Source organism: Catharus ustulatus, chromosome 11, assembly GCF_009819885.2.
Source record: "Catharus ustulatus isolate bCatUst1 chromosome 11, bCatUst1.pri.v2, whole genome shotgun sequence".
NCBI lineage: Eukaryota > Metazoa > Chordata > Aves > Passeriformes > Turdidae > Catharus > Catharus ustulatus.
Window position 1 is genome coordinate 20,527,122 of NC_046231.1, and position 17,787 is coordinate 20,544,908.

The window sequence follows — 17,787 nt, forward strand, 5'->3', positions numbered from 1 at the left end:
GTCGCTTTGTGTTTATTTCCAGCCAGATTTGCTAATTGTTCGGGTAGTTTCACCGCAATAAAATCTCACTCCCTCATAGCCCATCTGCTCCTGGCTGATCCTGCAGGGATGCCATAAATCTGGGCTACGACGACATATCCATTTCCATGGCAACTGACCAATGTAGCAGACAGAATCATGATGTCACGGATAGCAGATCTCCAGGGCTTCAACAGGACAATGAGATCAGCACAGGGAAAATGCCACTTCAACCCAAATGCCTGAAATGCAAGAGGAAGGCAGGGCTGAGCTCCAGGTCCTGCACTCCCTGCTCCAGGGAATTCCCAGTATCAAGGTGATCCTGGCAGAGCTGGAAAGCAGCAGCTGGAGGCACTTCAGGGGAAAAAATTGATCATCCTTTAAATAAAGAGCAGAGTTACCAATTTATAGAATCACAGAATGGTTTGGTTTGGAATGGATCCCAAAGCTCATCTTGTTCCCTCCCCCCTGCCATGAGCAGAGACACCTTTCACTGTCCCAGGCTGCTCCAAGCCCCATCCAACCTGGTCTTGGACACCTCCAGGGATCCAGGGGCAGCCACAACTTCTCTGGGCCCCTGTGCCAGCCCTGCCCACCCTCACAGAAAAGGATTTCTCCCAATTATCCCATCCAACCCTGCCCTCTGGCAGTGGGAAGCCATTCCCCCTTGTCCTGGCACTCCAGGTATTGTGAAAAGTCCTTCTCCAGTTGAAACTCAGTCCTGTCCAGTCCTGCTGAGCCCCAGGTGCTGTGAGCTGCTGTCCCTCTCCCTGCTCACAGGGGATGAGGCTCACAGGTCACACTGCCCCCTCTGCTGAGCCTTCAGGTGCTCCCCAGGAAGGACAGGCACTGAGGCAGGGGGTGGGAAAGCTGCAGCTTGGGGAGCTCTGGGTCACAGACACAGCTTGGAGCTCAGCTGTGCTGGTTGTGACTCTGTGTTTGCCCTTTGGCTTTGAAATTGAGACCTGTGGAAGAATGGGTGGTTTTGATCCCTGCTTTTCTCCTGTGATGTTTTCTATCCATTGTATTGATGTCTCCTAAAACTGGGATAATCCCTGGCAATTCTCAGCTGTTAAGCTGTTGCCTCCCCTGTCAGGTGCAGGCTGTAGAGGAGCAGAGTAATCGCTGTGCTTTCTTTTCACAGCTTTGTGTAGGTTTTGTGGTGCCTTTCTCTTTTTTCTTTAAAAAGAAAAATATAAAAAATGAAACAGCTTCATTCCTGAGCTCTGAAGCTGTGCAGATGTCTTCAAAGAGTGGCCAAGAGAGACTGTTGAGGGCTGGAGACACGTTTGTGTTCAGAGCATTCCCAGCACTGCCATCCTGACATCCCTCACGGTGGCACCGACGCCTCCCCAAAGGGACAGGAAGTTCTGCAGTGCCAGCACAGCCTGCAGATGCCATTGCCAGACGAGCAGCTGCTCTTCAGCACCCCTGACTGTGTGATTAGCAGCAGGCTGGGCCCTGCTGCCATGCTGCTCTCCCCTGCAGGCTCCGTGGGCACCCCGCTGCCCGGCGTGGAGGTGCGCATCGCCAGCGAGACCTTCAGGGACGGGGCTGCATCCTACACCATCCACGCCCAGGGGGATGAGAACAGCACACAGGTACTGCCCTCCTCACCCAGGGAAAAGTTCTTCACCCAGGGGAAGTTCTCTCCTTCCCAGCCCTCTGAAACCCTGAGGGATGAGGCTTGCACTGCTCTTGTTCCCAGGAATTCAGTCATGGTTTCTTGTGATTTTTTGTGGGTTCCTATAGCTGTGGTGCTTTATGGACTGGGCAAGTGTTGTCCATACAATCATGGAATGATTTGGGTTGGAAGGGACCTTAAAGCCCATCTAGTCCCACCCCTGCCACGGGCACCTTCCACTGTCCCAGGGTGCTCCAAGCCCATCCAACCTGGCCTTGGACACTTCAGGGATCCAGGAGCAGCCACAGCTCCTCTGGGAATCTGTGCCAAAGCCTCCCCACCCTCACAGGGAAGAATTCCTTGCCAATATCCCATCTAAAGCTCTTCTGTTTCACTCTGAAGACCAGGTCTGGTGGAAAGTCCCTGCCCATGGAACAAGATGAGCTTTAAGGTCCCTCCCAGCCCAAACCATTCCATGGTTCTGTGATTGGAAGGGCAGGACTGGTGGCCCTGGGGGTTGCACTCATTTTGAAACAGCACTGGGGGAAACCCATCAGGTTTCCATGGAAGTCCAGCCCATGCTGAGCTCCACATGAAACCTGCACCTGCAGTTCTGGTGTGCCCAAGGTCAGGAATCTGGGGTGGGGAGGCACAGTCTGCCCTGTGCTGGGGTGCTGAGTGTTCCCTGCTGCAGCAGCAGCCCCAGCCCGAGCTCCAGGCTGTCTTTTCTTCCCCCAGAAGTGGCTGAGCAGGGTCTGCATTCCTGCCCCCTCCCCTCCACACCCTCTCTGTGGGTGACCCCACACCCCATGGGTGGGACACAGGCAGGTGTGATGCTCAACCTGGAGCAGGTTCCTGCACTCATTCCCCTGGGAAATGGCTGAGGGCTTGCAAGGAGCTTCCTGGGCTGTGCAGAGACACTGCTGGTGGAAGCACTGCTGAGAGGCTCAGGAAAATCTGGTTTTGTCTGAATTATGTGGTGGCAGGTGGAGGAGCCAGCAGGACCACAGGCAGCCCCGTGGGTGGGCTGTGCTCAGGTTGTGTTTTGTGTTCTGATGCTGTAAGAGCTGAATCCACCCCAGACTTGTAAAACAGCCCAGGGGACAGCTGAGAGGGGATTGTGGCTTTTATTAAAAAACCCTTTTTGCTGCTCTTTACTCTGTGTCACTGCTGGGGTGTGGCTGAGCAGTGGCAAAGCAGGAGAGTCCCCATGTCCTGTGTTTGTCACTTCCTGGATGTGTGTTACATTTCACAGGTTTGTCCTCTGATCCCAGAGTTTGCTCTTGGCCTTTTTTTTTCCACTTGTGTGGAACTGAGACATGAAATATAACGTGTCCCTTTTAATAATGATCCTATAATGCTTTTTTCCCCTCAGGGTTCCCTGGGCACTTTACAAATTAGGTCTCAGACACGAGAATCCCCAAAGTGCAGCTCCTTCCAGGATGAAATGTGGATGTTGTTCTACTGAATTATGAGAGGAAAAAATATGGGATGTTATTTTTTCTGCTCAGTTCTCCTTCCCCTTCCTTCTCATTGCACTGAGTGACCAGAGAAGGGGAGCCCAGATGATCTGTGTAGGGTGCTGGGCTTCCAGCACCTCCTCAGGGCTGCACACAGCAGGGATTCACATAACTCTTCTCTTTCCTCTGGCTTCAGGCTGCTTGGGTTTATTTTGCCCTTTATCCTGGTGATTTCTCACCTGCAGCCCCCAGTGTGGGTGGCTGAGGTCCATACCCAGGGCTCACAATTCTTCCAGGAGCTCCCACCAGTGCTGGCCTTGGCTGCCTGCCCCTTGCTGATGGTTCACTTCCCATCAGGCTCTCCCTTGGGGATCTTTTGGATGTTCTGGTGAATTCTCAAGTCATCAGCCAGGGGAGGGTGTGGGGAGGTGATAATTTGCCTCTGGGTATTGGCTCATGGCTTGGTCCCTGTCTGAAAAGCTGTCCCCATCTCACCCACCATTCCTCTTGTCCCAACTTAACTGGGAGTGTCTTCTGAAGGGAGAGCAATGGTCCCATCTGTTCAGCCACCTAGAGAGGTGCTGGGCACCTCCAGGACATCACAGCATTTCCAGGAGCAGAGCAGAGCCAGCTGCCTCTGTCCCTGGGACTGTCACAAGGTGGGAAAACAGTCCCTGCTCCCAGCGTGTGTTGGCACAGATGGACGAGTGGAGATGCCAGGAGTTTGGGTTTTCTGTGCCCTGGGCACACAGGGTGACTTTCCCTGGCGTGACCAGGTGGCAGCCGTGCTGACAACACCTCAGCTCCCAGGGATGCTGGAATTCCAGTGCCTCACACCTGGGGCCCAGGCAGGGCCTCACCTGCTCAGTGCTGCCCCAGACCTTGCTGCTGGCACTGTGTGCATTCGTTAATAATTCATGGCAGGAGAGACAACGTCAGTGGAATTTATTTAAAACAAGGCAGATCTGACAGTCCAGCCCTCATCACGCTCCAGCAGCCCCAGAAAAGCCCAGCTTTGTTTAAATCAGCTCCTCCACAGCACAGGGGCTGGCCCAGGATTGGGAAGAGCTGGTTGGTGTCACCCTGCCTGTGCCACCAGATAACCCCGTGGCCTTTCCCTGAACAAATCCTTCCTCACCTCACTCACAGGAGGGCTCTGAGCTTTGTTGAGGTTGAGGGCTGGAGGAGACTGAGGGGAGACCTCAGGGGTCTTCAAGGCAGCAGGGGGCAGGTACTGATCTCTTCCCTCTGCTGGCCAGGGACAGGAGCCAGGGAATGGCTGGAGCTGTGTCAGGCAGCTTTAGGGTGGATATTAGGAAAAGGTTCTTCCCCCAGAAGGTGCCCAAGGTGCCCAGGGAATGGGCACAGAACTCCAGGAGAGGGAGGAATTGTTGGGGTGTCTGTGCAGGGCTGGGGTTGGATCAGTGATCCTTTGGGTCCCTCCCAGCTCAGGATATTCCATGATTCCATAATTCAGGCACCCTGGGGATGCTGAGCACCCCGGCAGCAGCTGGGCTCTGAGCCACCTCTCTCCCCGGGCTCCTGCAGGCAGGTGCTCTCTGTGCCGAGGCTGAGGCACTGTCAGGGTGATGTTCACACCTCGGCTGTGCCTGCAGAGCCCTCCCGACAGCGAGCAGAGAGCGCTGCCCTTGCCGGGGAATTGTGTGCGGAGCCTCGCAGGGTCAGCGCCTGCCCCTGCTCCTGCTCCCAGCACAGCCGGCGTTCCCCGAGCTGTTCTTCCCCACTAACACCATCTCTGCTGGGCTCAGCTCCCCTCCCCGTGGTGCCAGCACCCTTGGGACGTGTGTGATGCAAACAGGAGCTGGGGAGGGGGAGGATGGGGAGGGGGAGCAGCCTGTGGGTGGCAGGAGCTGGGAGCTGGGGACTGTTCCTGCTCTGCCATCCCGTAACTGCCTGAGCTTGCAGCAGGGGACCTCTGTAATCTGCAAAGCTGTTCCTGGCACACCCTGGAGATCAATAATGTACTTAGCTGAAAGTTTGCTGGATCTCTGTTCTTCCCTGTGTTTTCTCCCATCCTTGATTGGAGTGCTGGGTTCCTTTCCTTCAGTCCCTCAGTCTCATCTCAGGAGCCCTGAGCTCTGCTCATCTCCCTGGCTCAGGTTTGCAGTTCTGTGCTGCTTCCTCTGGCTGTTCTGCACCTTGTGCTGGTTTCCACACGGAGCCCCAAGGCTCAGGCTGGGTCATGCCTGACCTTTGCCAGCCCCAGAGGAGGAGCTGCAGCCTCACACCTGCACTGGCTGCTCTGTCTGTCCTGCTGAGGATGCACAGCAGCCTGGGGACACCTGGGACAGGCCAGCAAGGGCAGGAGGTGACAGTCCTGTGGGATCACAGGCACAGGGGGCACAACCCATCTCTGGAGCAGAGCCAGCTGCAGTCTTACAGCTGTTCTGGGATACCTGCATGGATGAGGGTGAGGGATACACATGCCAAGTACCCAGACCCACACAGCCACAGGGGTGCCAGTCCTCCAAGACAACCCTGGCAGCTCAGTGGGCACCCCCCCATGGGCTCTGCAGAGATTTGGGATGAACATGAGCGAGGTGGGGCCGCTCCTGGTCCCCTCCTGGGGTAGTGTCCCCACCTGCTGCCTGTGCAGAGCTGTTCCCTGGAGCATCACTGGGGAGCAGAGGTGTGGAAATGGGACAGCACAGCTTTGCTGCTTCCAGTCATCCCCCAGCTGCTCCTGGAGCCACTGGCATCCAGAGCAGCTCCTCAGCTTTCCACCTTCCTTAGGCCTGCTGAGCCCCTGTGCTCAGGCTCTGATCCTTACCCACAGCCCCGAGTGCTTCTTCCCCTGGGGTGCTTTCCCCCGAATTTTTGGCAGCTCTCCCTGTGGCTCTGGCGCCCAGGAAAGGGTTACAGCTCCCCAGCTCTGAACATTTCAGTTTGCTTTGTTCAGTGCAATGCATATTTCATACGCTCAGCTTCCCAGCTGGCAGAGGCCTGGAAACCCTGCAAGCTGTCGGGTATTGTCTCTCTCCTTCTTTACTTGTTTGTTTGTTGGGTTTTTTTGGGTTGTCATTTTTGTTGGATTTCTCTTTTTTTTTTTTTCCCCCTTTTTCATCTTTCCCAAATTGCTCTCTCTCACGAAAGCCCAGCCCTGGTGCTGACAATGGGGGGCTATCAATAGCTAAATGGCTTCACAGCTGTAGCCAAGGCAGGGCTGCAGCCAGGGCTTTTATGGCGAGCAATTTCCTCCTGCCCGGGCTGAGGGAGCGTGGGGACGGATGGCAGCAGCAGGACGATGTGCCAAGGGCTTCCCCCCCTTCCAAAGGTTGTAATTATCTCGTTTATCCATATGCAAGCTGTCGTCCTGGGTGGGAACCGGCTCGGTCCCTCCCGAAAGCCACCAGCATCTCTGTGCCCTCCTCCCGTGCCCCCCGTGCCTGTGCCATCTGCTCACAGCTTGCTGCTGGTTGCCAGCGCCTCTGTGGGGCTGGGGACAGCTGGCATTGTCACCCATGGCTGTGGCTGCAGCTCTGGGGTGTTGATGTCCCTGTGGAGGGACCAGGAGCGGCCCCACCTCGCTCACGTTCATCCCAAATCTCTGCAGAGCCCATGGGGTGGTGCCCACTGAGCTGCCAGGGCTGTCTTGGAGGACTGGCACCCCTGTGGCTGTGTGGGTCTGGGTGCTTGGCACCATCATCCTCATCCATGCAGGTATCCCAGAACAGCTGTGAGACTGCAGCTGGCTCTGCTCTGGAGATGGGAATGTGCCCCCTGTCACTGGCATTCCTGGAATGGCCAGGATGTCATCACCTGGGGGTCTGTCCCAGAGGAACAACCAAAGGAGCTCTTGGATTGCTCCTTTTTTATCCCATTCAGACCTCAGCCTAGTTCTTTCTTTGCCTCAGTGCTCCTCCAGAAGAGCCCTCCTCCAGTTTTTCACTGGATTTCTTGTCCCTGCTCCATCCCATCCTCATGCATTGGTACCTCAGGGGTGAGCTTTACTTCCAGCCTCCCCATTCCATCCCCCACGAGGAGTTTTTCCTCAGCTCCATCATCTCTTCCATCAGGCCCTGTGGGGAATGTGTTGTTGAGGGCAGTCTGGATTAGATCTGCAGCTTTTCTTCTATCTGCAGCCCCAACCCTCAGGATTTCTGGCACAATCCACCTCTGATAAAAACACTCTGCATTTTTTCCCATTTTCCATTTCTTCCAAAACTGCCTTCCAAAGCCCTCACAGTGCTGGACACTGCACTTGTCTATGTTCCAGGTTTTTAATGTTTTTTTTTCTTTTTTTCCCTATTTCTCTCATCTCCTCAGGATCCTGTTTTGTGTCCTGCCCAAGAGTCTCCACTTTGTTGCCCAGGCTGTTTTTGTTCCTGTATAAACATTTTAGCTGCTTGTCATTGATCACATGCAGTTCCTTACTCAGCTTGGGCATTGATTCCATTCTCAGATGTATTTATATCGCCTTCCTTCTTTCTGTCTGCCCTCTGATTTTTTATTTTTTTTTTAATTTGTGGTCATAGCTCTATTTTATTTCTTCCTGGTAGTAAAAATTGAGGCAGAGGTTGCAGTAGCATCGTGTCCCCTTGTTTGTCAGCTGAAAACTCTTCTCATCACAGGGACAGCCTTGATTCCAGAATATTTCCTTGCACATGGAAGTTGAATCCATCTCTCAGGAAGATTTCTTGACCCTCTTTTCACAGGTGTGAAAAATCCTTTGGGCTCACCTTTGTCACAGCACCCTCAGGATCTCTTTGAGTCTCTACATTGTTGTTTTATTCTTCCATAGCATCCCAGACTGGGTTGGGTTGGAAGGATGAAGCTTGTCTCCTTCTCCTTCCACTAGAATATTCCTCTTTGTAGCTGAGGGAAGATTTGGGTGTTGTGGACGTGGTGCTGAAGATCAGGAGCTGTGTCTGTGCCAGGGGACAGAGCAGGGATGTCCCCAGGGAGCAGGGATGGCTGGCCATGGGCAGCAGTTTGTGTGTGCAGCCCCAGCTCATCACAGCTCCCAAACTGCACGTTCAGGGCAGGCTGGTGGAACCCAGAGCAAAGATGGGTCACTGACTGAGTCCCTGCCTGCTCCCTGTGCCTGCCCTGAGCCCAGAATGGCACGAGGGCACATCAGGAGCCTTCCCTGAGGAGCAGAGCTGAGGGAGCTGTGCTGACATCTCACCTCGTTTGTCATCCCTGGGAGCCTGGAAATGAGAGAGGGATGAGAGCAGCAGCGTGGAGAGCTGTTGGCATCTCTGCAAAAGTGTCACACATTTAATTTATGGTGTTAATATAGATCAAGAAGTTTTGTGTCCATGGAACAACTGTGGGAGCACTGACCTTTCCCAAACTTGGCTTGTTTTCTGTCATGCTTTTGGGATCATCTGGAGCTGATCAGGCTGGTAACTTAAAAAAATCAGTATTGCCTAAAAATAACAGACAATCACTTTTGTTTTCAGTGGAGCAACATTTGCTGTAAGTAGAGGGTTGGGTTGTTTGAAAATAAGTTTCAGTGTTCCAGCTCCACTGTGCACCAGCCTTGCTTTTAAATTTATAACTCTCCAAAATGAAAAGATTGTGTTATTCCCAGCCCTTTTTATAAAAGTTAACATTGCAAAAACAGATGTGAAATGTGGCCTCGCAGATTACAGCCTGAGCTTGGGGTTTTTAGGTTGGGGTTTTATTTTTTTCCTCACTCTCTCTGTGCTGTGTCCCTGAGGAGCAGAAATCTGCCTTTTTCCAGCAGGAGGAAAATTGTTCTGTGTCTAAATTGCCTCCTACCAGGCTTGTGTGGATGCTGCAGGACACAGAGCTCCAAGGAACGATAATGCCTTTGCAAAAACAGGCAACTTAGCAGGGAATTTTTAATTAGGAATGTGCAGGAAAGTTCACATTGCCTGGGAATTTGGTAATGCTCTAACAAAGCTCCAGTCCTAGGACATCCATTCCCAAATGGGGCTGGGAGGTGGTGATTAGAGGCACTGGTTGTTATCTCCAGCTTCCTTCAGGAGGCAGGTGAGCAGTTCCTCCCCTCCCACACCAGGTGGATGTGGTGGGATTTGGAAAAGCAGAGTCTGGGCCAAGCCTGGAGCTCTGTCCAGGTCAGTGGGGGCTGAGCTCTTGGGTACTGTGTTCAACCTGGAGGCTCAGGGGGAATGTCTGGCTCTGCACAACTCCCTGCCAGGAGCCCAAGCAGGGCTGTGCTCCAGGGAACAGGGACAGGAGCAGAGGGAACAGCTCAGGCTGGGCCAGGGGAGGCTCAGGTTGGACACCAGCAGGAATTTTGCCATGGAAAGGGGGTCAGGGATTGGAGCTGCCCAGGGAGATTTGGATCCCCATCCCTGGAGCTGTCCCAGGAATTCCTGGGCATGACACTCAGAGCTCTGGGCTGGGCACAAGCTGGGGGTTGGGCTCAATGATCCTGAAGCTCTTCTCCAGCCTCAGTGATCCTGGGATTCTGAGCCACCAAAGCCTTGAAGGGTGACTGGGGGGACAGGGAGGTGCTGGGGACATTAAGGTCCAGCAGAGGAGTGGGGAGCTGGCAGGGTGTCCGTGCTCCACAGCCTGGCTTGGGGTGCAGGACAGAGCTGGATCAGTCCTTCAGGCTTTGTTTTATCATTTCCTGTGCTCTGGTTTGTTAAAAAAGCCCAACAGACACCAGGAAAAAGTTACTTTTCTGGCAGAAGAGGTGGAAGGGCTCCGTCACTTCCACAAACCTCACATACATAAATTATTGTCTTCTATTAGTCACTTAAGGGCTCAGTTGCTTAATTATTTTGATCACAGTAATCATTTATTTACAAGGTGGGGAAAAATGCCAAGCACTTCCAAGCTGAGCAGCACAACAGGGAGGAGGCAGGGCTGCAGAAGCATTTCTTTCCTCCCACAAGTCAAAATGTTTTTGCTTCATGGAGTTACAAGGTCCCTTTTGAGATCCCTGCTGAGGGATGATGCTCTGATGCCTTTGGTGCTCCCCAGGAAAGAAGTTCAGCAAACCCAACTGCAGGTCCCTGTGCAGGAGAAGGCTCCAAGGAGAGCCCAGAGCCCCCTCCAGGGCCTGAAGGGATCCAGGAGAGCTGGAGAGGGACTGGGGATGAGGGATGGAGGGACAGCACACAGGGAATGGCTTCAAACTGAAAGGGGGTGGGCTTAGCTGGGATATCAGGGAGAAATCCTTCCCTGTGAGGGTGTGGAGGTCCTGGCACAGGGTGCCCAGAGCAGCTGTGGCTGTCCCTGGATCCCTGGCAGTGTCCAAGGCCAGGCTGGACAGGGCTGGGAGCACCCTGGAATAGTGGAAGGTGTCCCTGCCCATGGCAGGGGATGGATAAACTTTGAAGTCCTTCCAACCCAGACACTTCCATGACTCTGTGAGTATTTGGGGAGATAAAGGGGGAAAGAGGCACCTTGTAGAGTTGAAGTGGATCTCTCTAAAACCTGTTTGCAGCCTGCAGGTATTTGGGTTTTATCCTCAAACTCTGTCCTCCAACAATCCCCAGCCCAAGAACACGCTCCCACCTCCTCCAGCCTCACCTTCCAGCTTCCCCTCTGTGTCTCCCACATGTTTCTGCTTAGGAATCCAGCATGCCTTCCCTGTTCCCAGAGAAGGACAGGCTGCTCTGAGCCTTCCCTAATTCCATTAGAGTCCATTAGGGGCTCCCGGAGGAGCGCGGGGCCGAGACCGCAGGAAAACAAACGGGGCCACTTTGAACAAATCCCAGGGCCCAGAGCCAGGCAGGGATTCCCAGCTCTTTACAAACCACCCTCCTAATAAAGAGGCAAAATGGGAATGGAGAGGGGCGAAATATGCATTTTCTAATCACCCAGATTTAGGCCTTCAAAGGGTTTATTACAACCTTTTATTTCCAGGCACAGAAAATGGAATCTTATCTCGTGAGCCGGCTGGTCCAGCTCCACTGGGTTTAGAGCAGGGAGCTCTCAAACAACCTTCAGGGCCACGCTGGGGTGTTAAACTTGCTGGAAAGCATTAAAATGTGGCACTGGGAGAGGGGGAGATCCTGCACTCAGCAGTGTGATGCCTCCAGCAGCTGCTGGAACAACGGAACCACCAGGATTGGAGGGAGGAAGGAAACAACCCCCCAGCAGCGTGCTGTACCTGGGATTGCAGAGGGATCAGACTCCAGGGTTGGAGGAGATAAATGCCATGAACCTTGGGTTTGAATTGCTGTTGCTGGGGAGCTGGTGCTGGGGTGGTTTGTGCCCCTGTGCCACGCTGGGGAGCAGAGCCGGTGACATTCCGAGTGCAGCAAGCAAAATCCTATTAAGATAACGTCACGGCCTCTCTGTTTTACTGTTTGCAAGCCAGCCATAACATCATTAAATTACACAACAGGGAGGTGCCTGCTGCCAAGGGGCTCTGCTCGAGATAAGATGTGGCTTGAGCCGCTGCCAAAATTTGAGTTGATATGACAAGAACTTTGGAGCGGGTTCAAGGCTTGATTCACACCAGCCGTGGCACTGTGCAGGTAAACACTGGGCAGGATTGATCCCTGGGGCTGGGCAGGCACCTGGCACCGTGCAATCCTGGGCAGGATGGGGCTGGAGGGATTTGTAGCAGACAATTTACAGCTCTTCTTGTGCTCAGCACTGACAGGAAGAAGGCAGAGCCTGGCAGGGTGTGCAGGTGAAGCTCAGGGAGCTGTTTGCAGGTTCTTTCCTCTGCCATCCCCTCCCCAGCCCTTTTTGCAGGGTGGGAAGGAGCCTGAACACCAGGACACTGCTCAGGGAAGCTGCTTGTTTTGTGATACCACAGCTGGACCAGCAGGAAAAGGAGTGAGAAGGAAGAGCTGCATCATAAAACTCCACACAGCCTCTAGGAGCCCTGAAACCAGCCCTGTGGTCCATCTGTGTCACCCACCCTGTCCCTGCCACGCTGTCCGTGGAGGCTTTGTGCTCCTTGTGCCCTTTTTGCCCACTGTGCCTTTTTTGTGCCTCTTTGTGCCCTTTGCTGCTGCAGGTGTGGAGTTTTGCTCCAGGCCCTCCAGACCTCAGGTTTCTCTCATGGATAGTCTGGACTTGAGCTCCATGGGGAGAACTCACCCAGCAGCATCCCCACCTTGCCATCACTCAGAAAATTCCTCGTTGGCATTAACGACTTCTCTTCCCTGCAGCATCTTCCAGGCAGGGAATTGATCCCCACCCAGGGCTCTGGAAGCCTGGGCTGTGTGTGCTGAGATCCCCCTGTCACCCCATCCTCCAGGACAGGACATCAGGAAGAAAATACTTCAGAATGATGGCTTAGAAGCAGTTTTTTAAGCGTTTTCCATTAGGGAAGCTTTGTTTGCATCGCAGGCTGCAGAGAGCCTGCCCTACCCTGGGACTGCTGGCACTCCAGCACTGCTTTTACAGCTTTCCCTCGTGGCCCTGTTTCTGGCACTGCTGATTTTCGGGGTCCCAGATGGATCCTGGCCATTGCAGCAGCTCAAGTACAAAGTGCCTGGGGAAGTGCCTTGGAATTCCTGTAACTGAGCTGTTCTCCATGGAGGGATGGAGCAGGCACGTCCCACAGCACCCTTCCCTCCCAGCAGTGCCTTTGCACACCTTGGTTGTGGATTTTAACTGACAGAGAATGGGTTAGATGGGGTTTGGGAAGGAATTGCTGGCTGTGAGGGTGGTGAGGCCCTGGCACAGGTGCCCAGAGAAGCTGTGGCTGCCCCTGGATCCCTGGAAGGGTCAGGAAGGACCATCCATTCCCAGGAGTGTTTCCTGCACATCTCCTGTGTGAGCTCTCCCAGCAGCTGGAAGGCCTCACCCTATCCTGCAGTTCCAGGATGGCAATCCTTGTTTTTATATAACACAAATGCCTATTTCCAGTGCTTTGGAATACCAAAAGCTCCTGGAGGAGCCCTCCCAGCTGAGGAGAGATCTCCTGCAGGCGGGAAGGGTGTGCTGGGCTTGGCAAAGGTGGGAAGAGCGCGGGGTGTGGGTCCTGTGTGTCACCCTCCCGCACTGCTGGGGGACAGGTGGCAGGGAAATGCACTGACTGTGTGCTGTCCTAGGTGACACCAGGCCTGGAGGGACAGGAGGGGGAGCTGCTGGTGAGGGGCCCCTCCGTGTTCCGCGAGTACTGGAACAGACCCAAGGAGACCGCGGCCGCCTTCACGCCCGACGGATGGTTCAGGACAGGTATGGGAACGGCTCCCCGGCACTCAGGGATGGGGGCAGCACCTCTGCCTTGGGGCACAGCGCTGGAGAGGGCTTGGGGCTGGGGCTGAAAGGCTGGATGTGCTTCCAAACGCTGCCTTGGGAAGGGGCTTTGTGTTGCCAAGTGGTGGGGGGTGTTTGGGGTCCTTTGCTCCTAAACAAGGAATAGCAGTGCTGAATGTTTTCCTGGGAATTCAGCTTTGCAGACAGGTGGGATTTGTCTCAATTTCCACAGGGATTGTGTCACAGGATCATTAACTACCAACTCCCTGAGAGGAGGGGGCTGGGCTCTCCTCCTTCCAGGCTACCATGACTTGAGGAAATGGCCTCAGGCTGGGCCAGGGGAGGCTCAGGTTGGACAGCAGGAATTTTGTCATGGAAAGGGTCGTTCATTGGCAGGGGCTGCCCAGGGAGGTGCTGGAGTGCCCATCCCTGGAGGATGCCTGGACGTGGCACTCAGTGCTCTGGGCTGGGGACAAGGTGGGGATCAGGCACTGCTTGGACTCGGTGACCTTGGAGGTCTTTTCCAACCTCAGTAGTTCTGGGATTCTCTGATTCCATGACATCCACAGCTCTGCTTTCCCCATTCCCCTCTCTGCTGTGTGTCAGCAGTGCTGTGGTGGCAGGAGTCAGGCTGGCTTTCTGATGCCTTCTGTGTAAGCTGATTTATTGATGGTTCCTGAAGAAGCTGTGATTTATTCTAATTGTTCTCCCGAAGCAGAGCTGGCTCTGCCAGCAGTGTCACCGCGAGTCCCCAAGCCAGGCGGGTACCACGGAGCATCCCCAGCCCTCACGTGGGGTGCAGGGCAATCAGCCTCACAAATTTTTTTAGTCAACACTCCTGATGAATATTTCAGCTGCAAAGGAATAGCGTGCATTAATTATTGCAAAGAGATGTCTTTAGGAGAAAATGATTTTGAAATTCAGTTTAATTTCATTGTAATGCGCCGCAAACAGGAAGGGAGTATGTGTGTTTAATTGGCTCTCGGGGGTAAGGCCGGGAAGATGGCATGCCTTTGTCACAGGCCATTAGTGATACAGACTGCATAATGAGGGACTACAATCAGCTCACAGCTGCCGGCTCCTACGGGGAGAGAATGATATTAAATAGAAATCAGTATAAATTAAACTTAACCCCTTCGCCAACCGAGCAAAGCTCAGAGCTGGAAACAAGGGAGGGGAGCAGTGACAGGAGTGGGGGGTTCAGGGTGGGTCAAGGGCTGCTTGGACAACCCCCCCAGCAGCCAGGTGAGCTCCCTGATGTCCCCCTTCCCTCGGGCAGGAGGCTCAAGCTCCCTTCCCCATCCCTAGCCCAGTTCCTTACCTTCCTTTCCTCTCCTGCTCTGTCTCTCGTGGATATCAGGGTGATGGGACTGGGTTTTTCCCAAGCCTCATTTATCCAGCAGTGCCAGGAGCAATCCATGGCCCCATCCTCACCCTGCCTGCCCCAGTCTCATCAGCAGCCTCTGGAGATCACTCAGAGGTGGCAAACGTCCTGTGGTGGTAAAAAAGCCTTGAGGGAATGGAAGGGGTTGTGTCCTGGCACGGGGATTGGATCTGGAGCAGGGAATTATCCCCATGAAGCACAAATTGGTTACCCTGGAGCCAAAACCAAACTGGCAGGATCCCACAGAGGTGAATCCTGGCCAGTGCCAGGCTGCAATTCCCTGTAAGGGCCACTTCCAGGCCAGCCAGGTGAGTGTTTTACAGGTGAGGCTGAGTGCCAGCACTCGGTGTTCCCAAAACATTCCCAGCTCTGTGCCAGCGTTCTGCTCACTGCCAACCCTTGGGGGTGTCCCCACCAGTGACCTACAGGCTGCAGGTGGTGGCCAAGTCCCTCAGGGCTGAGGTTTCACAGAATTATGGAATGGTTTGGATGGGAAGAGAGCTTAAAGCTCATCCTGTCCCACCCCTGCCATGAGCAGGGACACCTTCCACTATCCCAGGTTGCTTCAAGCCTTGTCCATAAAAAAAAAAACCCAGTGACTTTGATGAATTTATGATTGTGGCTCTTCTGAGAAGCCTCTGAACTCGTGGGGGTGCAGAGGGGATGTGCTGTTGCTCCCATCCTCTTTATTCCTGGGATTTGTGCTGCTGTCTGCTGATCCCTCCATCTCTCATTTCCATCTGAGTGAATTTGATTATTTTTATTGTATTAACGCTGTTGACAGAGCTGCTTAGATCAAAGTCCCCTCTAGCCATTTCCAGGGAGACTGCTGGGTTTCCACCTGCTGTCATACATCCAAGTGGCACCGAGCCCTCGGAGGCCGAGCCCAGCCCAGAGGAAAAACGCCTGTGGGCATCTGGCTCCTGTCCCTGCTGAGCTCCCCAGCTGTGCCAGCCCTGCCAGGTGAGAGCAGCCTCCAAACAGCGCTGCTGAGAGGGGAGGAGAGGAGGAAAGAGGGATGGAAGACATTTTTTACCATGAGCACAGGGTGCCCAGAGCAGCTGTGGCTGCCCCTGGGTCCCTGGAAGTGTCCAAGGCAGGGCTGGGTGGGTGTTGGAGCAGCCTGGGACAGTGAGAGGTGTCTTTGTCCAGGGCAGGGGGTGGCAGTGGGTGATCTTTAAGGTCCCTTCCAGCCCAAACCATCCCATGATCTTATGAGCAAAATCAAACCTTGGGGAATGGAGGGAAGCAGCAGAGGAACAGCAGCTTCTGTGGTTATCCTGATGTTCAAATATCCATCCATCCATCATCCCTCCATCCCTATCCATCCTTATCCATCCATCCATCCCTATCCATCCTGATCCATCCATCCCTGTCCATCCATTCCATCATCCCTCCATCCATCCATCCATCTCCATCATCCATCCCTCCATCCACCCCTATCCATCCATCCATCCATCCCTCCATCCATCCATCCATCCCTCCCTCCCTCTCTCCCAGCCTTGCCATCCCACCCAGGCCAGGCCCTGGCAGTGCCAAATCAGTTATCCTTGCCCAGGAGGCAGCCTGTGGCTCTGGAAGCAGAGGAGAGTTTGGGATTTCACCCTGGTGCCCCTTTCCCACATTTCCCTGCCTTTCCCCAGAGCAATCTGCCACTCCAGCCGTGCTCCCAGGGCAGGGACACGACCTGAGAGCCCCCAGCTCCCCCAGGGAAGGGCAGCTTCCATTCCCATTTGCCCACACATCCAGAAAATTAGAATCTGGTGTATTCAGAGAGATTTATTTTCAATTACAGGTTAAGGCTGAGACATGAAATAGCACTGGGTTTGAAAGTAGTGCATAAATCCTGCAACAAATCCATGTATCTCTGCTCCATATAATAAGATTTTATTGATTGCTATATTGTATCTGTCAGAATAAAACTCTCTTAATGCATGCATCAGGATGGAGAAGATAGAGAGCTTGTTGGGAGTAGAATCTGATTCAGGAATCAATGCACTTTGATTAATATGTCGTTAAGAAAGTAAGAGTTATTTAACTTGTTTGATGCACATTTTGGAATGATGACTCATATCTTTTAAATTTCTTTGTTTGAGCTGCACTTAAAAAAAAACCCACAACCTTGGAGCTGTTTTTCATGCTGTTAAATCTTGGTTTATCAGTGAATTTTTTCTGCACCCTTTTGCACAGGTCACAAATGCCCCTGAACCCCATTCATAATAAATCCTGTGGCCCAAAACACTTCTCAGATCCTGATAAGGCTTTAGCGGGAGAACAGAGTGGACCTGGTGTCTTTTCATTCCTTCTGGATTTTCTGCAGTGAAAGAAAGAGCTCCAGGGAAAACAAAATAAAGCAAAAAACCCCCAACAGCAACAACAACAACAAAAAGAAGTTGTTTTTCCACTGTGATTACAAATCCAAGCACCAAGGACAAGCCCTGGCTTAGCTGGGAGCATCCCACTCAGCACTGAATTCCCAAAATGGAACATGCTCCTGCTGCAGCTGTGAATCCCAGTGCAGGGAATGATCCCAGGGACTCTGACAGGTTTCAGCCACCCCCTGATGTCTCTGTGTCATTTCCAGGCTGAGCTCTCCATCCACAGCTGACAGCAGCTGCAGATCCTTGCCATTCCCAGCCCTGGCTCTCGGGGATTCCATACAATCATGGAATACTTTGGTGGGGAAGGACCTTTCAAGGCCATCAATCCAACCCCCATCACGACTGGAGCACCAGGAGAGGCTGAGGAGCTGGGAAAGGGAGAAAAGGAGCTCAGGGGGAACCTTCTGGTTCTGCACAACTCCCTGACAGGGAAACAAGGGACAGGATGTGACAGAATGACCTTAGAGAAGGTTTAGGTTGGATAGAGGGGGAAATTTCTGCATGGAAAGGGCAGTGGTGGAGTCCCCACCCCTGGAAGTTCAACAAACATGGATGTGACACTTGGGGACAGTGGTCACTGGTGGTGCAGGGCTGATGGTTAAACTTGATGATCCTAAAGATCTTTTCCAGCTAATTCCATGATTCTGTGATTTCCACCCCTCCTGCTGGGAAAGGCAAAGCTTGCTGCAGTTTTCCAGCACAGAGCAATGTGGTGTTTGTGGGAAAGGCCCTGGGCAGGTCCCCCTGGGCCAGGCACAGCTCTTCCCTGCTCCCTGAGGACAGGGATGC

The 17,787-nt window shown here is 53.5% G+C and overlaps 1 protein-coding gene across 2 annotated transcripts in view; it reads left to right on the top strand.

The window, feature by feature from the left end:
- ACSF3 (acyl-CoA synthetase family member 3) overlaps nucleotides 1–17,787 on the top strand; it is a 50,182-nt gene that overhangs the window by 18,390 nt on the left and 14,005 nt on the right. For both annotated transcript variants that reach the window (XM_033070090.2, XM_033070092.2), the window contains exons 6-7: nucleotides 1,507–1,619; nucleotides 13,086–13,212. In XM_033070090.2, coding sequence (XP_032925981.1) covers nucleotides 1,507–1,619; nucleotides 13,086–13,212 — 240 coding nt within the window. The remainder of the gene's footprint in view (nucleotides 1–1,506; nucleotides 1,620–13,085; nucleotides 13,213–17,787) is intronic.